The sequence below is a fragment of the Polypterus senegalus genome, chromosome 10 (genome assembly GCF_016835505.1).
Source record: "Polypterus senegalus isolate Bchr_013 chromosome 10, ASM1683550v1, whole genome shotgun sequence".
Lineage (NCBI taxonomy): Eukaryota > Metazoa > Chordata > Cladistia > Polypteriformes > Polypteridae > Polypterus > Polypterus senegalus.
The window spans coordinates 6,391,224-6,411,574 of record NC_053163.1 but is presented as its reverse complement, the minus strand read 5'-3'; the positions used below and the strand labels follow the sequence as shown (position 1 = coordinate 6,411,574).

Sequence of the window (20,351 nt, the reverse complement as noted above, 5' to 3'; positions counted from 1 at the left end):
CTGGGTTGTTATACCTAGCTAGTCGGCAGTTTGAGGGGCTGGGTGGGAGCGCATATACTTCTATGATTTATGTTCGGCCGACTTCCAGATAGTTTTCCCCACCAAGCCCAGTCTAGTTATTTTTGTGTCTCACCTCGTATGTGTATATATATATCCATCCATCCATTTTCTAACCCACTGAATCCGAATACAGGGTCATGGGGGTCTGCTGGAGTCAATCCCAGCCAACACAGGGCACAAGGCAGGAACCAATCCTGGGCAGGGTGCCAACCCACCGCAGGACACACATAAACACACCAAGCACACACTAGGGCCAATTTAGAATCGCCAATCCACCTAACCTGCATGTCTTTGGATTGTGGGAGGAAGCCGGAGCGCCCGGAGGAAACCCACACAGACACGGGGAGAACATGCAAACTCCACGCAGGGAGGACCCGGGAAGCGAACCCGGGTCTTCTAACTGCGAGGCAGCAGCGCTACCACTGCGCCACCGTGCCGCCCATATATATATATAAATCAGGGTTTAACTAAATGTAACTTAAAGCTTAAGAGCCGGAGGTCTCTGCCTCGTCCTAGAGAAGCCACCAACTTCATTTCCCAAGGATTGAATGAGGTAAATGAGTAATGAACACCCCTCCAGACAATGGAGATTATCTAATGGGAAAGCCAACACACGCCTCCTACAAAGTGGTACTAAGATCAATAGGAAAATCCGCTAAACACCCCTCTTAAATAATGATAGAATCGACATGAATCAGAAATTACTGGTGACTGTAGTTTATTGGAGGAGACGATAAAGTTCTGCATATTGAGAGTCAGATGACGTGACTGCAGGGCCAGGCCACAAAAGACACACGATTTATAAAACGTAAAGAGCGTGGCCAGCCAGTACATGTCTGTCCCTCCAATCTGTACACACCAAGAACTCACACTTACCGTGTGGCCATCATGAACTTGGAGGTATTTCAATTTAAAACTTAGTTTTAAGAATGTTCAGTGCCACCCTGAGTCCTCAGCAGCCTCTGCAGTTTTACTTTTTTAGTTCGACACTAGTCAGTGACCCACCTGGGAATTTTATGGACTGACACTCTGCTCTTCCATTTATACACTTGAAGATTCCTCCACATCTGTCATTGGGGCTCTGCTTCTTGTGGGGTTCGCTGACAATAATCCTGCCATGAGATAAGAGACACAAAGATGGGGCTTGTCACATGGACATATTTTTGAATTCACCTCAAATGCTGATGAGGTCTAGCAGAGCCAAGTCACCCAGTCATGGAGCTTCAGAACCTGGAGATGGAATGTGGGCTCCTTCCAGGCCATAGAACGATAGACCAGGTCTTTACCATCATGAGGATTCTGGAGGGGGAATGGGGGTGGGGCCAATTGGTCTACATGTGTTTTGGTATGACCGTGTTCCTTGAGGGATGCTGTGGGGGGTATTGGGAGAGTTTTGGGTTTGAGGGCCCCTAATCAGAGCTTTCTGTCCTCATAAAATCACATTGAGAGCTGCGTCTGCACTCTTGGAAAAACATCAGCACCACTTCCGGTGGGTGTGGGACTTCCCTGTGCTTGTCTCCTGTTCTGTTTGTGATTTTCATTGATCGTCGTGAACTCGGGGTCCCTAAGCTCAGTAAGTGCCAAAAATGATTAATAGAATACGCAGTAGTGGAGAGGGGGATTATCAAACTCTGGATAGTAATGAAAAAGGCAAATGTAGAATCTTTAAAAATAAAAACATTTATTTTTACTAAACTTAACTGTGGCACAAGAAATGTTGAGGAGCACAAAAAGACACAAAAGGCAATGCCTATAAAATAGGTTATCCCATAAGCAGACACAGAGATGGGTAAAAAAAAACACAGCAAAAATGTCACAAAAATCCAGAAAATCAGAAATAAGCAAAATTAGCAAACAACACAAGAGAACTCAACAAACACAGAGCACATTCAATGAGCCGCAGGGGACTTTTGGTTTTCCCTCAGCCTTTATAGGGCTAAGGACAGCGTCTTGTCGCTGATGGGCAGGTAGCCCTGCCTCACGTGGGACCACCCGCAAAACACACAGTACATTGAAAAAGATACCTAGATATACAAATACAAGTAAATAATCAACATAAAAAATGAAAAAAAACAAACCTAATAGGGATAACTGGAAATGGAGCACCAATACCCAAAATCATGTTAAAAAACAAAAACAAAATGGCATCGCATAAAGATGTAAAATATTGTTTAGACCTTTAAATGGCATAATTTACCACAAAATAACTAGATGAAGTAATTCCCCCCGCTTCGAAGCCCTTGAAGAGGAAAAATAATAATAACAGGAATTCTTTACATTGAGCCAAATAAAAATAAAACAAATCTCAAATTATAGAACTGAGAAAATGAAACGTGTTTAGTCTTTAGCAGAGAAGACTGCATGGGGTCAATAAAGCAGATTGACCCGAATCCTTTGAATTCAAAAGTGGTTTGCCTACTCTAGGATACCAAATTGAGACTCAAGGGAACGGCTTTGGTGACGGTGGCCAGGGAGAATTTCTTATACACAGAGAGTCAACTAGAGAGTCATGGCGTTGATGCGAACCCCTCATTCTTTTTAAAAAGTGTCCACCTCTGCTTCTCCTCTACTCACCATTTCCCATCATTCAGAGAAGATTCCCTTCTTGGGGGTTGTCCTACTGTGCCACCTCCAGTGCCCGCGTTGTCACTTTCATTTGCACCAAGGCACATGAAGTTGATTCACAATCACTTTTCTTTCCTAACTGAATAGATTGAAGCTTAACTGACATGGTGTTCAACTGTGATGATTAAATGTACCCTTCATTTTTTGAGCATTAATATCATAATCTTTCACAATCTATTACAAGTAGATAGATAGATAGATAGATAGATAGATAGATAGATAGATAGATAGATAGATAGATAGATAGATAGATAGATAGATAGATAGATAGATATGGGAAACAATAACAGAATGAATTATTAAACATAACGAAAAGGATTGAATGTAATGCAGTGGTTAACTTAATGTAACTGAAAGCTTAAAGAGCCGCGGGTTTCTGCCTCATCCTAGAGAAGCCACCAACATCATTTCCCAAGGTTAGAATGAGGTAAAAGAGTAATGAACACCCCTCCAGACAACAGAGATAAACTGATGGGAAAGCCCACACACGCCTCTCACAAAGTGGTGCTAAGATCAATAGGAAAATCCGCTAAACACCCCTCTTAAATAATGATAGAATCGACATGAATCAGAAATTACTGGTGACTGTAGTTGATTGGAGGAGGTGATAATGTTCTGCATATTGAGAGTCAGATGATGTGACTTCAGGACCAGGCCACAAAAGACACACAATTGGTAAAACATAGAGAGCGCGGCCACCAGTACATGTCTGTCCATTGTGGAAGTAACCCCCAAGGAAGACAGGAATAGTTCAATCAATCACTCAGTCTTTATTCTGTCACAGATTCCTGTTTTCAATCGGTTTTTAAAATTTTTCCTCCCTCCCCGTTCCCTTTACTTATCAATAAGCACAATATGTTTATCTAAGCATTTCATCTTACACTGCGTGCATCGGCTAACCGTTTCTATTTTGTGTACATTGCAAAAGAGGCCCAAAAGAAGGAAAAGTCATCTTGGAATGGATGAGTTCCATAAAAAGAAATTGTCCTTGGTCAGCTTAGCTACAACCTGTCTTATGACAGACACCTGAATGAATAACCTGCCGTTATAGCAAAAACAGCTTTTAACCCTTAGTAACTTGCAAGCAGTTAATATTTTTTTCTTTCACACCATCTGATCTGTACACACCATGATCTCACACTGACCCCTACTGGCCCCTACTCTGCTGCTCCTCTACTCACCATTTCCCATCGCTGGAGTCAAAATGCCACACTCTGGATCCAAACTGTTCTGCGCCATTCTGGAACATCTGGGGGTCTCTCACTTCGATATTAAGTCCATGAGATACCTGCGCTACTGCCAGAGAAGAAGAAATGGGGGCGAGTTAGAGGGCTGCACAAAACAGACACATCAATCCTTACTCAGTGGGAGGGGACATTGGCAGGGACAGCTGGGAGGGTATAACATAATGAGAGGAGCCCCCTGGAGGGAGTGTGCGTGTGTGTGTGTGTATTTGTACTGCGGAGTCCTTGTGGTGTCGTGCCGTCCTACCACGTAAGTAAAACATTCGGTCATTTAGATATTTGTTCTCTTTCTTTCGACAGTTCATTTCACTCGGTCCTCCAAATTCCACTTCTTCTGCTCTTCTGCTCTCCTGTCATTCTTCTTTTTTCTTTATTCGCTGAGAAAGCAGGTTGTCAGATGATCGAGTCTCCCTCATTTGTAAAATGTCATGTGGCTCAAGCACTCCTCATTCACGACAAGTGCCATCACATCACATCTTTCATCGTCTTAGAAGATACCCGGGCTCCCAAATGAGGCAACTTTGACTCATCCGTACCCTCTGCCTGACCTTCCTTTAGTAGTTTTAAAATCAAAGACGACTAATTTATTCAACCCAATTGTTTCATACGCCCTTCAGATGCTTTGGAATGCCGAAAAATGCACAATGATGGTTCCACGCTGACACTCGAGCATTCCGATATTTTAACACTGACGGTCATTACCGTGTGGGGTCTCCGTAGGAAAAGTGTGGTGAGTCTGAGGCTCCTCACATTCCTGCATCTTTGCTTTTACTTGATACTCAGGTCTGTCCTCAGTGCAACTTCATTGACTTTTCAGCCTGTTTCTGCTCTGTTTGGCCTTCTACGTGATGCCATCCCAGTAATGGGGAACTGGGCTTTAGACCTCCCTCACCTTATTCCTTGACCTGGTATACTATTTTTAAAAATGTTAAATTGGCCGAAATATAAATCCTAATCACCAGCTGACCACCTGGGACAAAATGCAGTTTGCCATCTTGTCGTCTTGTGTCAGTTAAACTGTACGTTGAAAACAAAAAGATGTGGGCAGAAAGAAAGGAAAGCAAAAGGATGAAGCAGGATAGTTGTGTGGGTTTTGTACCTGCTTTGGGCATTAAGGGCTTATTTAACTTGAATAACACCCAAACTCAAGATGGCATAAATGGGGAAGTCGGTACACAACGTGCAGCATTGGTGAAAAAGATGTATCATGTGTGTGTGCGGTGTGTGTGTGTGTGTGTGTGCAGTCTGCCAAAGTTCAAATTATGCAGATCACTTGTCAGAAATGTATAACAAGTACTTAGAAGGTGGACACTGTTCTTGCAAATCTCTTCCGCTAAGGCCTTCTGACAAGTTCTTGAAAGTACTCTTGGCTGGCATATGGATGGTCAGCAGAATACACTGAGAAGGAATAAAATGTATGAGGTGGATGATGCCAGCGTGGCACTCGTGTAGAAGCCACCATCCATTCGGATGATCCTGATGATTACAGGAGCTCCATGTGTTTCATTGCTTTTTTATGGATTTTTACCAAAGGGGGTGGCACCCCACCCCTTCATCTTCTTCTTCTTTTTCTAAAAGCCTTTCCCAATTTCATGAATCCAATTATCTGATGCCATCTACTGTGGAATTCTTCTCTGTACTTGTAATATTTCTATTGCACTATTGTATTGTATTACGCTACCATTTTAACTCAATCTATATACATCAGACGTCCAATACGACTCGGAGTCCTACCACGTGCAAAAGTTCGCTGATGACACTGCTATTGTGGGCTGCATCAGGAGTGGGCAGGAGGAGGAGTACAGAAAGTTAATCAAAGACTTTGTTAAATGGTGCGACTCAAACCACTTACACCAGCAAGACCAAGGAGCTGGTGGTGGATTTTAGGTGGCCCAGGCCCCTCATGGACCCTGTGATCATCAGAGGTGACTGTGTGCAGAGGGTGCAGACCTTTAAATATCTGGGAGTGCAGCTGGATGACAGATTGGACTGGACTGCCAATACTGATGCTCTATGTAAGAAAGGTCAGAGCAGACTATACTTTCTGAGAAGGTTGGCATCCTTCAACATCTGCAGTAAGATGCTGCAGAAGTTCTACCAGACGGTTGTGGCGAGTGCCCTCTTCTACGCGGTGGTGAGCTGGGGTGGCAGCATAAAGATGAAAGACGCCTCACGCCTGGACAAACTTGTTAAGAAGGCAGGCTCTATTGTAGGAGTAAAGTTGGACAGTTTAACATCTGTGGCAGAGCGACGGGCATTAAGCAAAGTCCTGTCAATCATGAAGAATCCACTGCATCCACTGAACAGTGTCATCTCCAGACAGAGGAGCAGCTTCAGAGACAGACTGCTGTCTCCGTCCTGCTCCACTGACAGACTTAGGAGACCCCACACTATGCGGCTCTTCAATTCCACCCGGGGGAGTAAATGCTAACATTAATTTTATTTTAATTCTTTTCATTTTTATTACTATTTCATTTAATATTGTTTCTTTGTATCAGTATACTGCTTCTGGATTATGTGAATTTCCCCTTGGGATTAATAAAGTATCTATCTATCTATCTATCTATCTATCTATCTATCTATCTATCTATCTATCTATCTATCTATCTATCTATCTATCTATCTATCTATCTATCTATCTATCTATCTATCTCTATCTAACTCGAGCCTCAGCAAATCCTGCCCTGTCTAAGCTGGCATTGTGTCACTTTTGTTGTGGCTGGAATATTGAAAGAGAAAGAGAAAGAGAAGAATATATGGAATGTGGTCCCTGAAATTTGGGTGCAGGAGATGTCGGTTTGAGGGTCAGCTCATGTGTTAAGCCTCGTAGTCCAAGCCATAAATCTCTTTATTAGACTTAGTGATGCCCGAAAGTCAGATAAATTATCAAGCCGTCCCACGGTCATGCCCGCTCTGAAGGGTACTTACCTTGCAGGAGGTGAGTGAAGAACAGGATGGCAACAGCCACCACAGACATGCTGGAAAGAAGAAGTGGCTGAAGAAGGAACCGTGAAGCTTTTTGAAAGAAACAAAATGACGTAAATTTCCTCTTAAAACTGGCAGGAAAAAAACAGAAATTAAGTAATGATGATAATCATGTAGTGCGGTTAGAAGGAGGTGGCACTCCTCTGGCACTTCTCTGATTTTAATCTCTCTGGCCATTCACTTCCAGCTGCCTTTACAGAATCGCAAGCCTGTGGGTCAGCTGACTAAGTGGGCAGCAGGTTTGGGGGCCGGAGAAGGGGGGCTCTCCTTACAACAATGCAGAGGAGTAGTGCAGTGTCTCCCTTCTGATGCTAATGGACCGGCTGAGGGAGACGTATGAAGGACCGGTGGTCGGACCCCAAACCCGGGATGTCATGGCACCTGTCTCCAGCTTTTGGGGAGAGGCACTGGAGCTTGTGACTGTTTTTAGAAGAAGAACCTGCCTGGGATTTTTAACAACATTTCTAGTTTCTAGTCTAGATGTATTTATTGAACATTTTAACCTCCTCATTTTCACATTTTATTGGACTATTGATGTATCGATGGACTGTTTGGGCGCTGTTTGTCCGTTGGATTTTAATAAAGCACTGGACACTTTGCTCATCTCCGGCTCATCTCCGTTTACGAGTATCAATGGTTTTGGGTTCATGAGGTTCCCGGGGCCAACCAGGGAGCGTGGAGCCAACTGTCACTGTGACGTATCACAATCGAGTAATCGAGTGAACAACATGCTTGGTGGGCACCATCTGACTGGGCACAAGCTGGTTAAAGTGAGCAACAGCAGCGTTTTCTGCTTCAGGTTTCTAAGATGCCTTGTGGGAGATGAACAAACTGCAGAAGGCAATCGGAAGTGCTTTCAAACATCTAAGTCTACCAGTCCAGCTGCTTCTCTTTTCGTAAAATGAAGTTTACCTCTCAGTAGTAAACATCATCTGCGTTTTGGCTTTCCTTCTTCAGCCTCGCACGTACACAATAAATATCTGCTGGTTGTCTGACATTATAAGTTAACAGAGTTACTGACAGGTGTTGGAATAGCAGAGACAGACAGAAGGCTAATGGAGAACATCTACTGGAGACATGGAGGCACATGTGAGACCTACAGAAGGAACCTCACAGGACAATCTTTATATATTGTGGAGGCTGGCCCGGACACAGACAGGCAGACACGTTCATGTCACCCACAAGCACGTTTATTTACACTATATGCAAAAGTCAAGTGCACCACAAAACCCCACAAGTCCCCAAAGTCCTGGCCACACAATGCCTTTCTTCCTCTTAAGGCCGCCTCCTTGCCTCCTCCAGCAAGCTCAGTCCACTCCGCTCCCGACTCTCGCACCGAATGAAGGGAGGCGGCCCCTTTTATCCACACCCGGATGTGCTCCAGGTGCTTCCCAGCAATCTCCAGCCGACACGCCCCCGTGTGGCGGAAGTGCCAGTTGTATCCACTCCGTGGTGTCCCTGCTCCTCTTCCCCCCCAGCACTTCCTAGTGTGGCGGAAGTGCTAAGGTCCAGGGCTCCAAAGGCATGGGGGCGCCCCCTGGCGGTGACCATGGGCCCCTACAGGGTGGAGCTTCAAAGCTCTGTACCTGTGGCCCCCAAAAGAACTAGGACAGTCGCCCCCCAGATAGTCTGGGGAAGGCGCAAGCCCTCCTCCAGTCCTCCTGGACATCCCGGCCGGGTTGCCACCCCAGCCACCTCTGACAATATATAAAATCCAACGTCTGTCTGTCTGTCTGTCCGCTTTTCAGAGAGAACTACTTAACAGATTTAGATTTTTTTTTTTTTTCTATAATGTGCTTGAACATTCCGGTTGATTTTCCGACTTCTCTCATCATGCTAATTATTGCAGTTCGTTTGTGGTACCAATTTATTCACGTGAATCCGAGAGAGAGGCTGTGGGCCGAGGGGAGGCGGAGGTGGGACCTCAGGAGTAGGGAGATGGGTGGGACCCTCCTCACTCACACACCAGACTCCATTCGAGTCGCTCTTCATCTCACCACGTGTTGTGTCCGCTTAGCTAGTGATTTATCTTGGTAGAGTAATATTTCGCTCTACTTTCCCCTTTTGTATTATTAATAAGTAGCCTTTGTCAGAATGCCTAATCACACAGACTCACCACTATTTATTAGGTATTATAGTATATAACTTCTCCCCACCTTCCCTTCTACATCTTTAACCTCAGGCAATTAGGTGTAGTAAAAGACAAGCAAGTTACAATTTAAAACAATGTATTATTGATAATATTCATAAATAATAACAATATGCAAAGTACATTTGAATATTGGCAACCACACAACCTGATAACTGCTGATGTGTAGTTTCAGGCGGCACACAGACTTGTTAGTTACTTAAAATGTCCCGAGTTAAGGCATCATTGGTGCTCAGCTTTCTTCAGAACAGGCCACATGCCTCTTCAATATGGCTGCTGAGCTGTGCTCTCCATTGTGGTGTTGTCTTCTTCATCAGATGTTAGTAAGAGAAAGATAGTGTGAGGTTAAGCAAGTCAATTTATAGATGTTCTGTCCAACCCTTAGAGCCAATAGGATGTCATTGTACTCTGATACAAGCCAATTCCAAACAGCCATGCTTCAGACCAATGGAGGAATAGATCATCTTAACACCTGCCATCTCGCCAAAACCATTTGCTGAGCTAAAGTTTGCCAGTTAGGCAACCTGGATTTTTTTGTGGGGGTTGAAAGACTTTAGCAGAGAAACACTCACCAAACTGGTTTAAGGCACATCCCCCCCCGACTCTGTTATAAATTTACAAAGAGACTCAGTCGTAAAGGGGGCTAAACATGAATGCTTCTCACTAAAGTAACACTAAATTACATTGCTTTACCTAAATTACAAATAAAGACGTACAAAATTTTTATCAAGTTTTAAGCAAAATCTCACATCACAACAGCTAGCGATACCCGTCTGTTCAGCAGACGTTATCATCGAGAGACTGTTGAGGAGAAACGTTTGACATTTTTGAGAGAGAGATCAGAGCTACGTGTGATTTAGAGGTTGGCTGCTGATTGGCAGAGATATCACGGCCACGTGCTCTTGTCTCCACGTGGGGGCGCACTCTCCCAACAGAGATGCACGCCATCAGATGCAGTGACGATGTTTGACATTAGAGCGTACCGACCTTCCACTTGGCCAGAGATACCCTGCCAACTTTTTACATTTTTGGCAAAGAAATCACAGCTACATTCTCGCCCCGATAGAAAAACCAAAAATATTGTACATCAAGATGCCCTCGCATACGAAAGCTATCAATATAAATTCGTCTCAATACAAATTATTATACATTTTTTAATTTTTTAATTGATTTTTAAAGTTTGTCCTGTTTCACTACTACGTGGACGGAGCTGCGAGGGTCAACTAGAAAATAATAAATGAGAGTCAGTTTGTGCCACTATGAAATATTCTTATGTAACATGCAATTTTTTATTTTTTTTTACCTCAGATTGTCTATTGGACTTTACATATTTTCAGTCTGTTTATGCTGCCTATTATGTTGTATATTGTGCAGCTCTCTTTAGGTTTGTGCTCGCACACTGAGCCTGCACAAATGCAGATTCGTTCCGCTGTGCACTCCCTGTTGTGTGGTCTGAAGGACAATAAAGTCGATTCGATTCGATTCACTTCTTTGCTGCTTTAATCCAACCTTTTTCTCTTGTAGGGTTGTCGCCCCCATGTGGATCTGCTTTGTAATGACCTTTCACATTTCTTTCTGATTCTTTCTGTTGTATGCTTGAATGTTGCAGGAATAGAAATAAGAAACGTCCCTGTGATTTTTGGGGTTCTCTCGATATTAGTGGAATACCAAAAGCAAATGCCACCCTCTTATATTGTGTCTATTGTTCCCTCTTATATTGTGTCTATTGTTTTAGTTCCTTGGATCAAATAGAGCAGACAATTTGCCCTTTTTTCACAAAGTCTGTTATGTTCTGTCTTTTTTACTACACATTTTGCACAATTGTCTGTTCACACAACCTCTAGAGGCCATAATATGAGGACCTAAGGGACACCCTCCAATTTATAGGGTAGGGGGCAGTTCCTGGTGGTGATTGGCAGGTGGGGAAAAATCCACAAGACACATGAGAATGTAAACGAGGCCTAGAAAGCCTCCCAGCAAGCTTCGTCTCCCTCCTCCCGACTCTGGCTCCCCAGAGTGTTGACTGCTGACTCTTTTTTTAGCGCCCCCACATGTGCTCCAGGTGCTCGTTGACCTATTTCTAGCAGCACCTTCCAGATGTAGTGAAAAACCCACCCAAGAGGGCTCAGTAGCTGTTGCAACACCCCCTGGCAGGACCCCCGGACCCCAACAGGACTGTAGATAACTCCAAGTCCCACAAAGCCCTGTGGGAATCCGAGAGGCACCACTGCAACTCATGGGGGCTGCCATCTAACGTCTGGTACTGTTCTGCCCACGCTTGCTGCCATGGTCCTCTCAGTGAAGAGGTGTCCCGGCCGAATAAGGACACCGGCCTTCTGTGACAACAGTAATGCAAAATGTTCTTGCACATCGCTCCTCAAAAATGTACCCCATCATCACCTGTGATTCCAAGTCGTGAAATCTGGCGCTCTCGAGGCAACAGGATCCAGCAAGGCTTCAGTCTTTAAGTGTGACATGCTCTCCAGCTCAAAGTGATGTCACCCTAAAACAGTTGTGACCAACCCAGGGTCAACTTCGGACTTGGACTTGAGGATACCAGGCTAGACTTTAGTTTTCTGTGACCCTCTATTGGGATAGAGGGTTCAATGAAAGGACCAAAAGAGGCAAATACGGCAGGCCGAGTGGTGCGGTGGTTAAGGCTTTGGGCCTAAGGCTTCAGACATTGAGGTTGTTGGTTCAGATCCTGCTACCGACACCGTGTGACCACAAACAAGTCGTTTCATTTGCTTGTCCCCCAATTGGAAAAGGAGCCACCAACCAACTAATTGCATCTCAGATGTTGTAAGTCACGTTGTGTAAAGATGTCAGCCTATTAATTAAAGATACTGAGCACACAATTGGAGTTTGGGAGGATGTAACTTTATTTGTATTTGAAATTCAAACAGTATTGACTATTAACAAATAACCAATTGACCTGCTGATTTCTTTTTAAACAATTACCATCAATTAAAAAGTAAAGAAAAAAAATGGCATCAGAAAAAAGGTCATCGCAAATGATCTGAATCAGTCCAAAACGCTTGGCAGGTCTAATGAATTATTTTGAAGCAAACAACTCACAATGTGCTGCCATGTTGGAAAAGACAGCAAGAAAAAGGCAACGCGATCAGGAAAAGGAAGTAAGGAAAAGTCAAAATGGCGTTGGTCGAAATACAGGGAGAAAAATCAAACTTGAAGTATCAAAGCACAATTCATAAGAACGTAAGAAATGTGACAAATGAGAGGAGACCATTCAGGCCATGATGCCCATTTGTTTAGCTGATTGCTAAGCTGTCCTGGACGTTCTGCTCAGACTATGCAACTAGTGAGACCACATCTGGAGTGCTGTGTGCAGTTCTGGTCTCCACACCACCAAAGCGACATAACAGCACTTGAAGCCATGCAGAGGAGAGCAACCAGGGACATCCCAGGACTTAAGGACGTGTCCTACAGTGACAGACTCAGAGAATTAGACCTGGTTAGCCTCGAGCAGAGGAGACTGCGTGAGGACATAATGAAGATCTTCAACAGTTTTCAGTCTTGAGGACTGAAGCCAGGAAGCACCTCTTTTATGCAAAGAACATAAAAACATTTGACAAACGAGACGAGACCATTCAGTCCATCAAGCCTGTTTGTTTAGCTAAGCTCTCTTAACATCTCATCCAGATCCTTCTTAAAGGTTCTCAAGGTTTTTGCTTCAATATCGTATCATATTACATCCTAAGGAAACATCGTATTTGAAAGTATAAAACACAACATTCTGACCCCCTAAATAGCAAGAACACTAACTAGTAATGTGTGTGTGTTTTTTTTTTTAGCAAAATCTAAAATTGTGGATGCTGGGAGAAGCGTGTCACCATCATAAATGCTCTGCAAGTGATGATGTGATGATGTGATGACGCTTCACTTCCAAGAGCCACTTGATGGTACAGAACATTACAAGCAAAATGGCAGTATCAGAATAAATAAATGTCATGGCAAAAAATGAATAGAACATTAAAAAAAGAAGTAGTACAAATAGGTGCAAAATGGCACATCGATTAAAACTACAATAAATAAACCCCCCTGAGTCACTGCAGCAGTAAACATTCATCGGTACCCCAAATTCAGACCACAAAATGTATGCACTGTACAGTAAAGAAGACGCTCATTATAAACTCCATTTTTACATTTAATTGCATAGCTTAAAGGAATATATAATATATATAAATATATATATATATATATTGTGAACTGGGACCCGGACACAGGCAGACGGACAACATAGTTCCACCACACACCCTTTATTTTGCAAATATTTACAATCAGTGCACTTCCCAGTGCCTCCAGCACCGTTCCCCCAAACATCCAGACTTACAGTCTCTGTGCCTCTCTCTTGGCCGCCTCCCGTCCTCTCTCCAGCTCTGTCCTCTTCCACCCGACATCCACTGCTGACTGGAGGGAGACGGCTCCTTATATGGGAACCCGGATGGGCTCCAGCTGCTACCCGGCAATCAGTCATGGCCACACCCCAGTGTGGCAGAAGTGCCAGCTGTGTACCCGGAAGCCGTCTGGATGTCCCCTGTCGTCTTCCCCCCAGCACTTCCACCACACCAGGGTTCCTCAGGCACCAGGGCGCCGCCTGGCAGTGGCCACAGGCCCCTACAGGGTTGGGCTTCCAAGCCCTGTACCAGAGGCCCCCAACATAGCCAGGACGGACGCCCCCTCCCGGTCTGGAGGAGGCACAAGCCCTCCTCTAGTCCTCCTGGGCGTCCCAGCCGGGCTCCAGCCCCGGCTGGGGACCACAATATATATATATATATATATATATATATATATATATATATATATATATACAGTATATATATATATATACAGTATATATATATATATATATATATATATATATATATATATATATACACATATCCATCCATCCATTATCCAACCCGCTATATCCTAACTACAGGGTCATAGGGGTCTGCTAGGGCCAATCCCAGCCAATGCAAAGCAGGAAACAAACTCTGGGTGGGGCGCCAGCCCACCACAGGACACACACACACACCAAGCACACACTAAGGACAATTTAGGATCGCCAATGCACCTAACCTGCATGTCTTTGGACTGTGGGAAGAAGCCCACACAGACACGGGGAGAACATGCAAGCTCCTCGCAGGGAGGACCCGGTATATATATATATATATTCATAGCATCTGTAGTCTGAGTCCTGATCTGATTGTATGGGTGGTTCCGCTGACGTCCAAGGTTCGATTCCTGTGAGGGGTGCAGTAGAGTGTGTATGCCTGATGAGCCCAAATAAGGGCGCAAGGCGTGTTGCGTACTCTTTGCATTATTTGACACTATGTAACATTCTATGATCTGCTTTTCGCAACTGAGATGGCACCTGTGGCAGATGTTTGCCAACTAGCAGAACAACCACATTGCATTACCTGGTAGGTAACCACCCATACAATCAGATCGAGACTCAGATTATGGATGCTATGAATGTAATTACTCCAATCTCCAGGCTATCAAAGAAACTAACCACACGCCGTGGCGCAGCGTAAAGGGGCTTCGTCTCTGATGCTGATGTCTGAGGTTCGATCCCCATGTGGAGGCTGTGGAGTGTGTACGCCTGATGAGCCCAAATGAGGGCGAAACACGTGTTGCATTATTTGACAGTAAACTATGTAACATATATAAATATATTTATGTTTTATTTTAAGAGGAAAACAAGGATTATTGTTGAAAGCTGTGAAGTCCTAGTGGGTTTCAGTTCTGGGAACTCTGTGACATTCCGCGCGTCTCTGCAATGCGAGCTGTGGAGCTCATTAAAGAGCATCTCGAGGTTTATAAAACGTTCAAACCACGCTGGACTATGGTGACAGTTTCAAATGGAAATTATTCAGTTTCATTTGATATTACATAATAAAAATGAACTACTGGTCACAGCAAATAAACAATAGTTACTACAAAAAAATCCCAGAATCTGTAGAACTTTATTTTGAGATCTTGGGACCTTCAGTTCCCCTTTCAACTTTCCATGACCTTTAAAAGTGCATAAAACTTTACAAACATTAAAATTATTTTTAAAAAAAAGCTATTCAGATCTGTTGTTGCACATTCCATTTGGTCTTTCTAACACGCAGTATTTACATGCGTCACGTAGCTTATCGAAAAGTAAACTTCCCTGCTGAATTAGAATATTCAGAACAGGCCATTCCAACCCACAAAAGCTTACCAATCCTGTCCACTTAATTTTTCCAAAATAACATCAAGTCGCGTTTTGCTGGTCCCACAAGTCCTGCTGTCCGTCACACTACGTGGTCACGTATTCCAAGTGGCTCTCTGTGTGAAGAAAAACCTTCCAAATGTTTGTGCGAAATTTCCCCTTAACACAAACAGAAGCATTGGGACACTCTAAGCACTCCAAACACTCGTACAGGCATTCTGGAAAATTTTGGAAGCCAAAAAAGATGGATAGATGAAAAGGTGGCATACAAAATAATAGCCTAATAAATCAAAATCAAATGAGCCAACGAATAAACAAAATGAAATGAAAAGTCCTCCCGCTAACTTAACGACCGCAGTCCCTTATTATTTCTAGCAGCTGACGCTTGTTGTAACAAAGATCCGATTCTAGGATACCTGAAGCTGTGTGTCGCCATTGTTTACTGGTGGGGCAAGATGACTGACATTGTCACATGACGTCCTGTGACAGGCATAGCAGCCACAAAATGGTGCCGACCAACCACAAAAACAGCATAGAAAACGGCATTAAGATGATGTAACTGCCATAACATTAACAAAAATAAGCAAGAAATAAATGTATTTAAATTCCAAAACTATGAAAAAACTACTCAACCAAGACCAAAAAAGAAGACATGAATCCTTTATGTTCTGTTTAGGAGAAAAAAAAAGGTGTAGTCGGCAGGATTGTGAGTTTCTTTAATAAAAAGATCAAAGCATAAAATAAACAGATTTTTCCGACAAGTGTATTTCCAATTTCACTAAAAATGTCCCCAGATTTAACGGTGTATTTCCTTTATTTCTTTGTCATTATATCTCTGCAGTCGTCATGATTTTTTTCGTGGTGGACTGAATTGTCAATAACGACATTCAGTGGGTTTCGTGAAATCTAGACATGCTTTAGAATGCAGGGAATCTGACGTGAGTTCATTTTAATTTTAGATTACCCTTAAAAACACTTTCTCTAAAGAACTGGACTGATTATAAAATTTTTAATAATGTTCAAACACCAATGAGAAGTGTAATTTAAAGTAAAGCGATGTTGCTGTGTCATTAGCTTGACTTTGCCTACTTCGGCTCAAATTGTAATTATCAGCTGAAATGCCAGACGTCACAATGATTCATTAGTTCAAAATATTTGTACTAAATCACAGCAAATTACCCCTTCGGCCTGCCATCTGTAGCGTTATCTTGTTAAGAATGTCTCACGAGAGCTGGAGCATTAGATAATTATACGAGTAGCCAGAGAGTCTCTCACAGCCATGTTGTATTCTTGTATTGTATTTAATTTGTAACAGCGGTGCTGTAGAAAGGGCATTCACTGATTAAGGTTTGCTTGACTCACAAATGTACGTTCACGGCAGTCCTGTGGAAATCAGGAAAGAGGCAGCAGTGAAATAAAACCACTTGATAAGTGCGGAATACATTTACATTAACATTTATAGTAATTATGGCTATTGCTCCACAATTGCTAATAACTTTGACTTCTCAAGTTTAGTTTCAGAACAATAAGTGGAGGGACAGGCCACCAATTTTTGTACCCTCACCGTACAGCTCTGTGTGTCGGATCGCGTCACCAATTTTTTTGCATTGAGGTTTATCCGGGAGCTTGAATACAACATGCACCTTCTTAGTCCATGCAACTAAAAAAGCATTTTTTTTAATCGATTTTAAAATAAATAAATGAAAAATAGCTGTTGGTCTACATATTAGTCATGAAAATTATTTACATCAATGACACATTCTTCAGATGTGCAGAAATTCCCAATTGAAGGACGTTATCTGGTAATATTATCTAGCTTGGACAGTGTGGACAAGTCATTAATTTTCTGGCCACAATCTGAGATCCACTAGTGTCCGCTCTAGTCTGATAGTTCACATGATTCGATTGCCATTTGAAGTGGTTGTGTCCAAAGAATACAACTGGTGTAATCTCCAGTGTAGGCCAGAGTCCTTCTTGAAGAACCTCCAGCCAGTCTCCTCCAGCCAAGCCCCGGTTCCCCTCCTATTGTTGTAGCTGTCAACTATTCACCATTGAGTGGATCTTTTTCTGTCTCTTTTCCATCACCCACTTCATTTTTTTGCATATCCTTGGTGGGCACGGTGCTCTTTTGGTCCAATTCCGCTTCAAAATCCATATCATCGCTTTGCTCATTTTCATCAAATTTCTTACGCTTGAAAAAGCCAAACTAAAAACACAAAGAAGGCCTAGTGAGGAATGATTCATACGTCTCTGTGCAACAACAACAACAACATTTATTTCTATAGCACATTTTCATACAAACAGTAGCTCAAAGTGCTTTACATAATAAAGAATAGAAAAATAAAAGACACAGTAAGAAAACAAAATAAATCAACATTAATTAACATCAAATAAGAGTGAGGTTCAATGGCCAGGGGGGACAGAAAAAACAAAAAAACTCCAGACGGCTGGAGAAAAAATAAAATCTGTAGGGATTCCAGACCATGAGACCGCCCAGTCCCCTCTGGTGCACACAGAAGCCAACTTGTACAGTAGGTCCATGCAAAGGCACCAGACAGCTGATGAGAAATTAGAGCAGCAATGGTGCACTGATGAACCAAATGTCCTTACCTTATAGAAAACAACGATGAAAAGTATTAGACACAGAAGACCGCCACCAACTCCCACACCATAAACAAAAGGCAGGTTCAGCTCAATGGTCAGGTCTACATGCGTCAAGATCTGGGAAAACAAATAAATATTAAAGACAATTCAGCACTAAGGTCTTATTAGCAAGGTTTCCATATCTTGCTTTTTGCAGAAGACCAGAAAGAGAGAAATACATGATGGCAGACCAATAGGAAACAACATGAAGTGCCTACCTCAGCGGTGTGGTAGCGACCCTGTCTTTTGGAATCCTGGAACAGAAAAGAGGCCCAACATCAACAATATGTCAATATTCAAGATCACTGATGAGCAATGCTAAACTTATAGAGATATAGTGAAGTGAATAACAGTTAACTTTATTGCCCATATAAACTTACATGTACTAGGAATTTAACTTGATGCAACTGGTGCCACACACACGCATACTGTACACATAAATAATAACATAAGAATAAATATCCCTAAAACTCTGTGACTAGCATCACCTCAACAGGACCCACACTTGTTCGTGTGGTGTACTGCCGTGGGAAAAAAGCTGTTCTTATGGTGTGTTTCATAATAGACGTCATCCTCTAGCCAGAAGGAAGTGCCCTGGAGATTCCATGACCAGGATGGTTTTTATTGGCTATGCCTGGCAGTCCTGTTGGCATGTAAGTCCTGCAGTGATAGCAACTGACAACCACCGAAATTGTCTGATAGGCCTCAGAGTGTCCTCGTCTTGAGACCATGAGACTATTTAGATTAGTGTTTTATTATGGATGCTCTCTTCATCGTTTCTATGTAATTCCTCATCATAATGTTGAGGAGTGGGCACAGTGAGACTGGGAGAGACCACTGTTACATAAGAGGCATTCTCCTCAGTTTGAAACCCGATAGACCGCTGGGTTGTGGGAGTTATACTGTAGAATGTCCAGGATAAGATGGGAGGCCACTTAGACAGTTTTGTTTTCCGCTGGTCGTAGCTCAATGGTAAGATTAATGGGAAATATGTTGGTGGGTTCCGTCCATGTACCGCTGAAAACATCAACAATAGGGGGCATCCAAAGCGGCTTGTGCTGGTTTATAGTGTGGAACAGATTGCGGAAAAACCCCGTATTACAGGACACCAGCAATAGCACCATTCGTTAAATTTTTAAAAGGTGATTTAAGGTTCATTTGTTCAAAGTTAAAAGCTGCTAAAAAAAATCTCGACTTTGCGTTAGTGTCAAAGCCTAAAATTTGCAGCACTTTGACATACGGTGGGCTTGAATAAATGTCTGACGTCAAAAAACAATAAAAGGCTCACTCAGAACCGCCGTCCTCTGTTGTTCTCCTTCTATTACATTCTGAAAAACAGCATAACCATCAGCTAGGGAAAATGCCGCAATTCGTTCTGTTCCTTTGCGGCTTAGCTCCATTGACTAGTTTGCATTTGTTCTTTTGATTTCTTTTGTATTTTTCTTATTTTAAAAAGTGCTTAACATTCATTGTTGATTGGTGTCGTGAACATAATGATGATCTGCAGATGGACAGCAGTGTGGGCTTTCTCTTGAACGTTGGGTTGTGCATTGCTTAAAAATGTTGTGTAATCAACTTAGTTCAGATTTATTACCGCGTGTGGTAATAAAGTGCACACGTGATCGAGTGTGTCACGCGCCCACCGTCTGCCTGAATCGCGCCTCATGACAATAGGAGTTTTCTTATGAACGCTTCATGTTTCATGTCTGATTTTGCAATAGTGAAACATCCTGGAAATGGGTATTTGGGTTTGGGAGATTTCACATTTTTTTGGATATATTGTTTCCTAAGGAATGGCCATTCATTGCATAAATTTCCGATTTGGACCCATACATTTCAGATTAAAATGAACTCTCTGAAAGTTGTTGAGCAAGGAAACAGCAGTAGCTGCTCTCTTTGATGACATCCCACTTTTTCCCGATGCTCCTATTTAAATTTCATGGACACTTTTTGTTCAAATCGTTTTCCAAAGCACACTCCTTCTGCCTGATGAGAATTGTAGTCCCCACGATGTTGCAGATGAGATGAATATAGGGGATCGGGGAGTAGGGCTGATTATTGATTTTAAATGACTTTCTTGCTGGATCAGTTGTGCAAATTTAACTGGTTGAGAAACAACATAGTTTAGTGGATTTTATTTTTTCCATGCAGACTTGATTTCCCTGGAATCGCAGACACATCACTATATTTTAAAAGTAGTTCCATGGTCTGGTTCCTTCCACGCATTCAACTTTCCACTTTTTAAACCTGCTTATCCACAGCACAGATGCAGGGAATGCTGGGGCATCTGCCAGTAAGCATGAGGCTCAAGGCACAAACAATCCCTGGACAGGACAGCAACCCATAGCAGGCTGAACACATACACATGGACAATTGGGCCTCGCTAATCCACCTAACTTGCATGTCTTTGGATTGGTGAGGAAACTGGAGCACCTGG

The 20,351-nt window shown here is 42.9% G+C and overlaps 2 protein-coding genes across 2 annotated transcripts in view; both read right to left on the bottom strand.

The window, feature by feature from the left end:
- LOC120536356 (integrin alpha-L-like) overlaps window positions 1-6,928 on the bottom strand; it is a 13,961-nt gene extending 7,033 nt beyond the window's left edge. Inside the window, exons 1-3 of the mRNA XM_039764683.1 lie at window positions 6,858-6,928; window positions 3,867-3,981; window positions 1,066-1,172 (exon numbers count right to left, since the gene is read on the bottom strand). Of these exons, the coding sequence (XP_039620617.1) occupies window positions 1,066-1,172; window positions 3,867-3,981; window positions 6,858-6,906 (271 nt within the window). The 5' untranslated portion in view covers window positions 6,907-6,928. The remainder of the gene's footprint in view (window positions 1-1,065; window positions 1,173-3,866; window positions 3,982-6,857) is intronic.
- Window positions 6,929-14,701: 7,773 nt separating this feature from the next.
- The window catches only part of LOC120536626 (integrin alpha-M-like), a 77,647-nt gene continuing 71,997 nt past the window's right edge, over window positions 14,702-20,351 (bottom strand). Inside the window, exons 29-31 of the mRNA XM_039765038.1 lie at window positions 18,133-18,168; window positions 17,882-17,992; window positions 14,702-17,477 (exon numbers count right to left, since the gene is read on the bottom strand). Coding sequence (XP_039620972.1) covers window positions 17,313-17,477; window positions 17,882-17,992; window positions 18,133-18,168 — 312 coding nt within the window. The 3' untranslated portion in view covers window positions 14,702-17,312. The remainder of the gene's footprint in view (window positions 17,478-17,881; window positions 17,993-18,132; window positions 18,169-20,351) is intronic.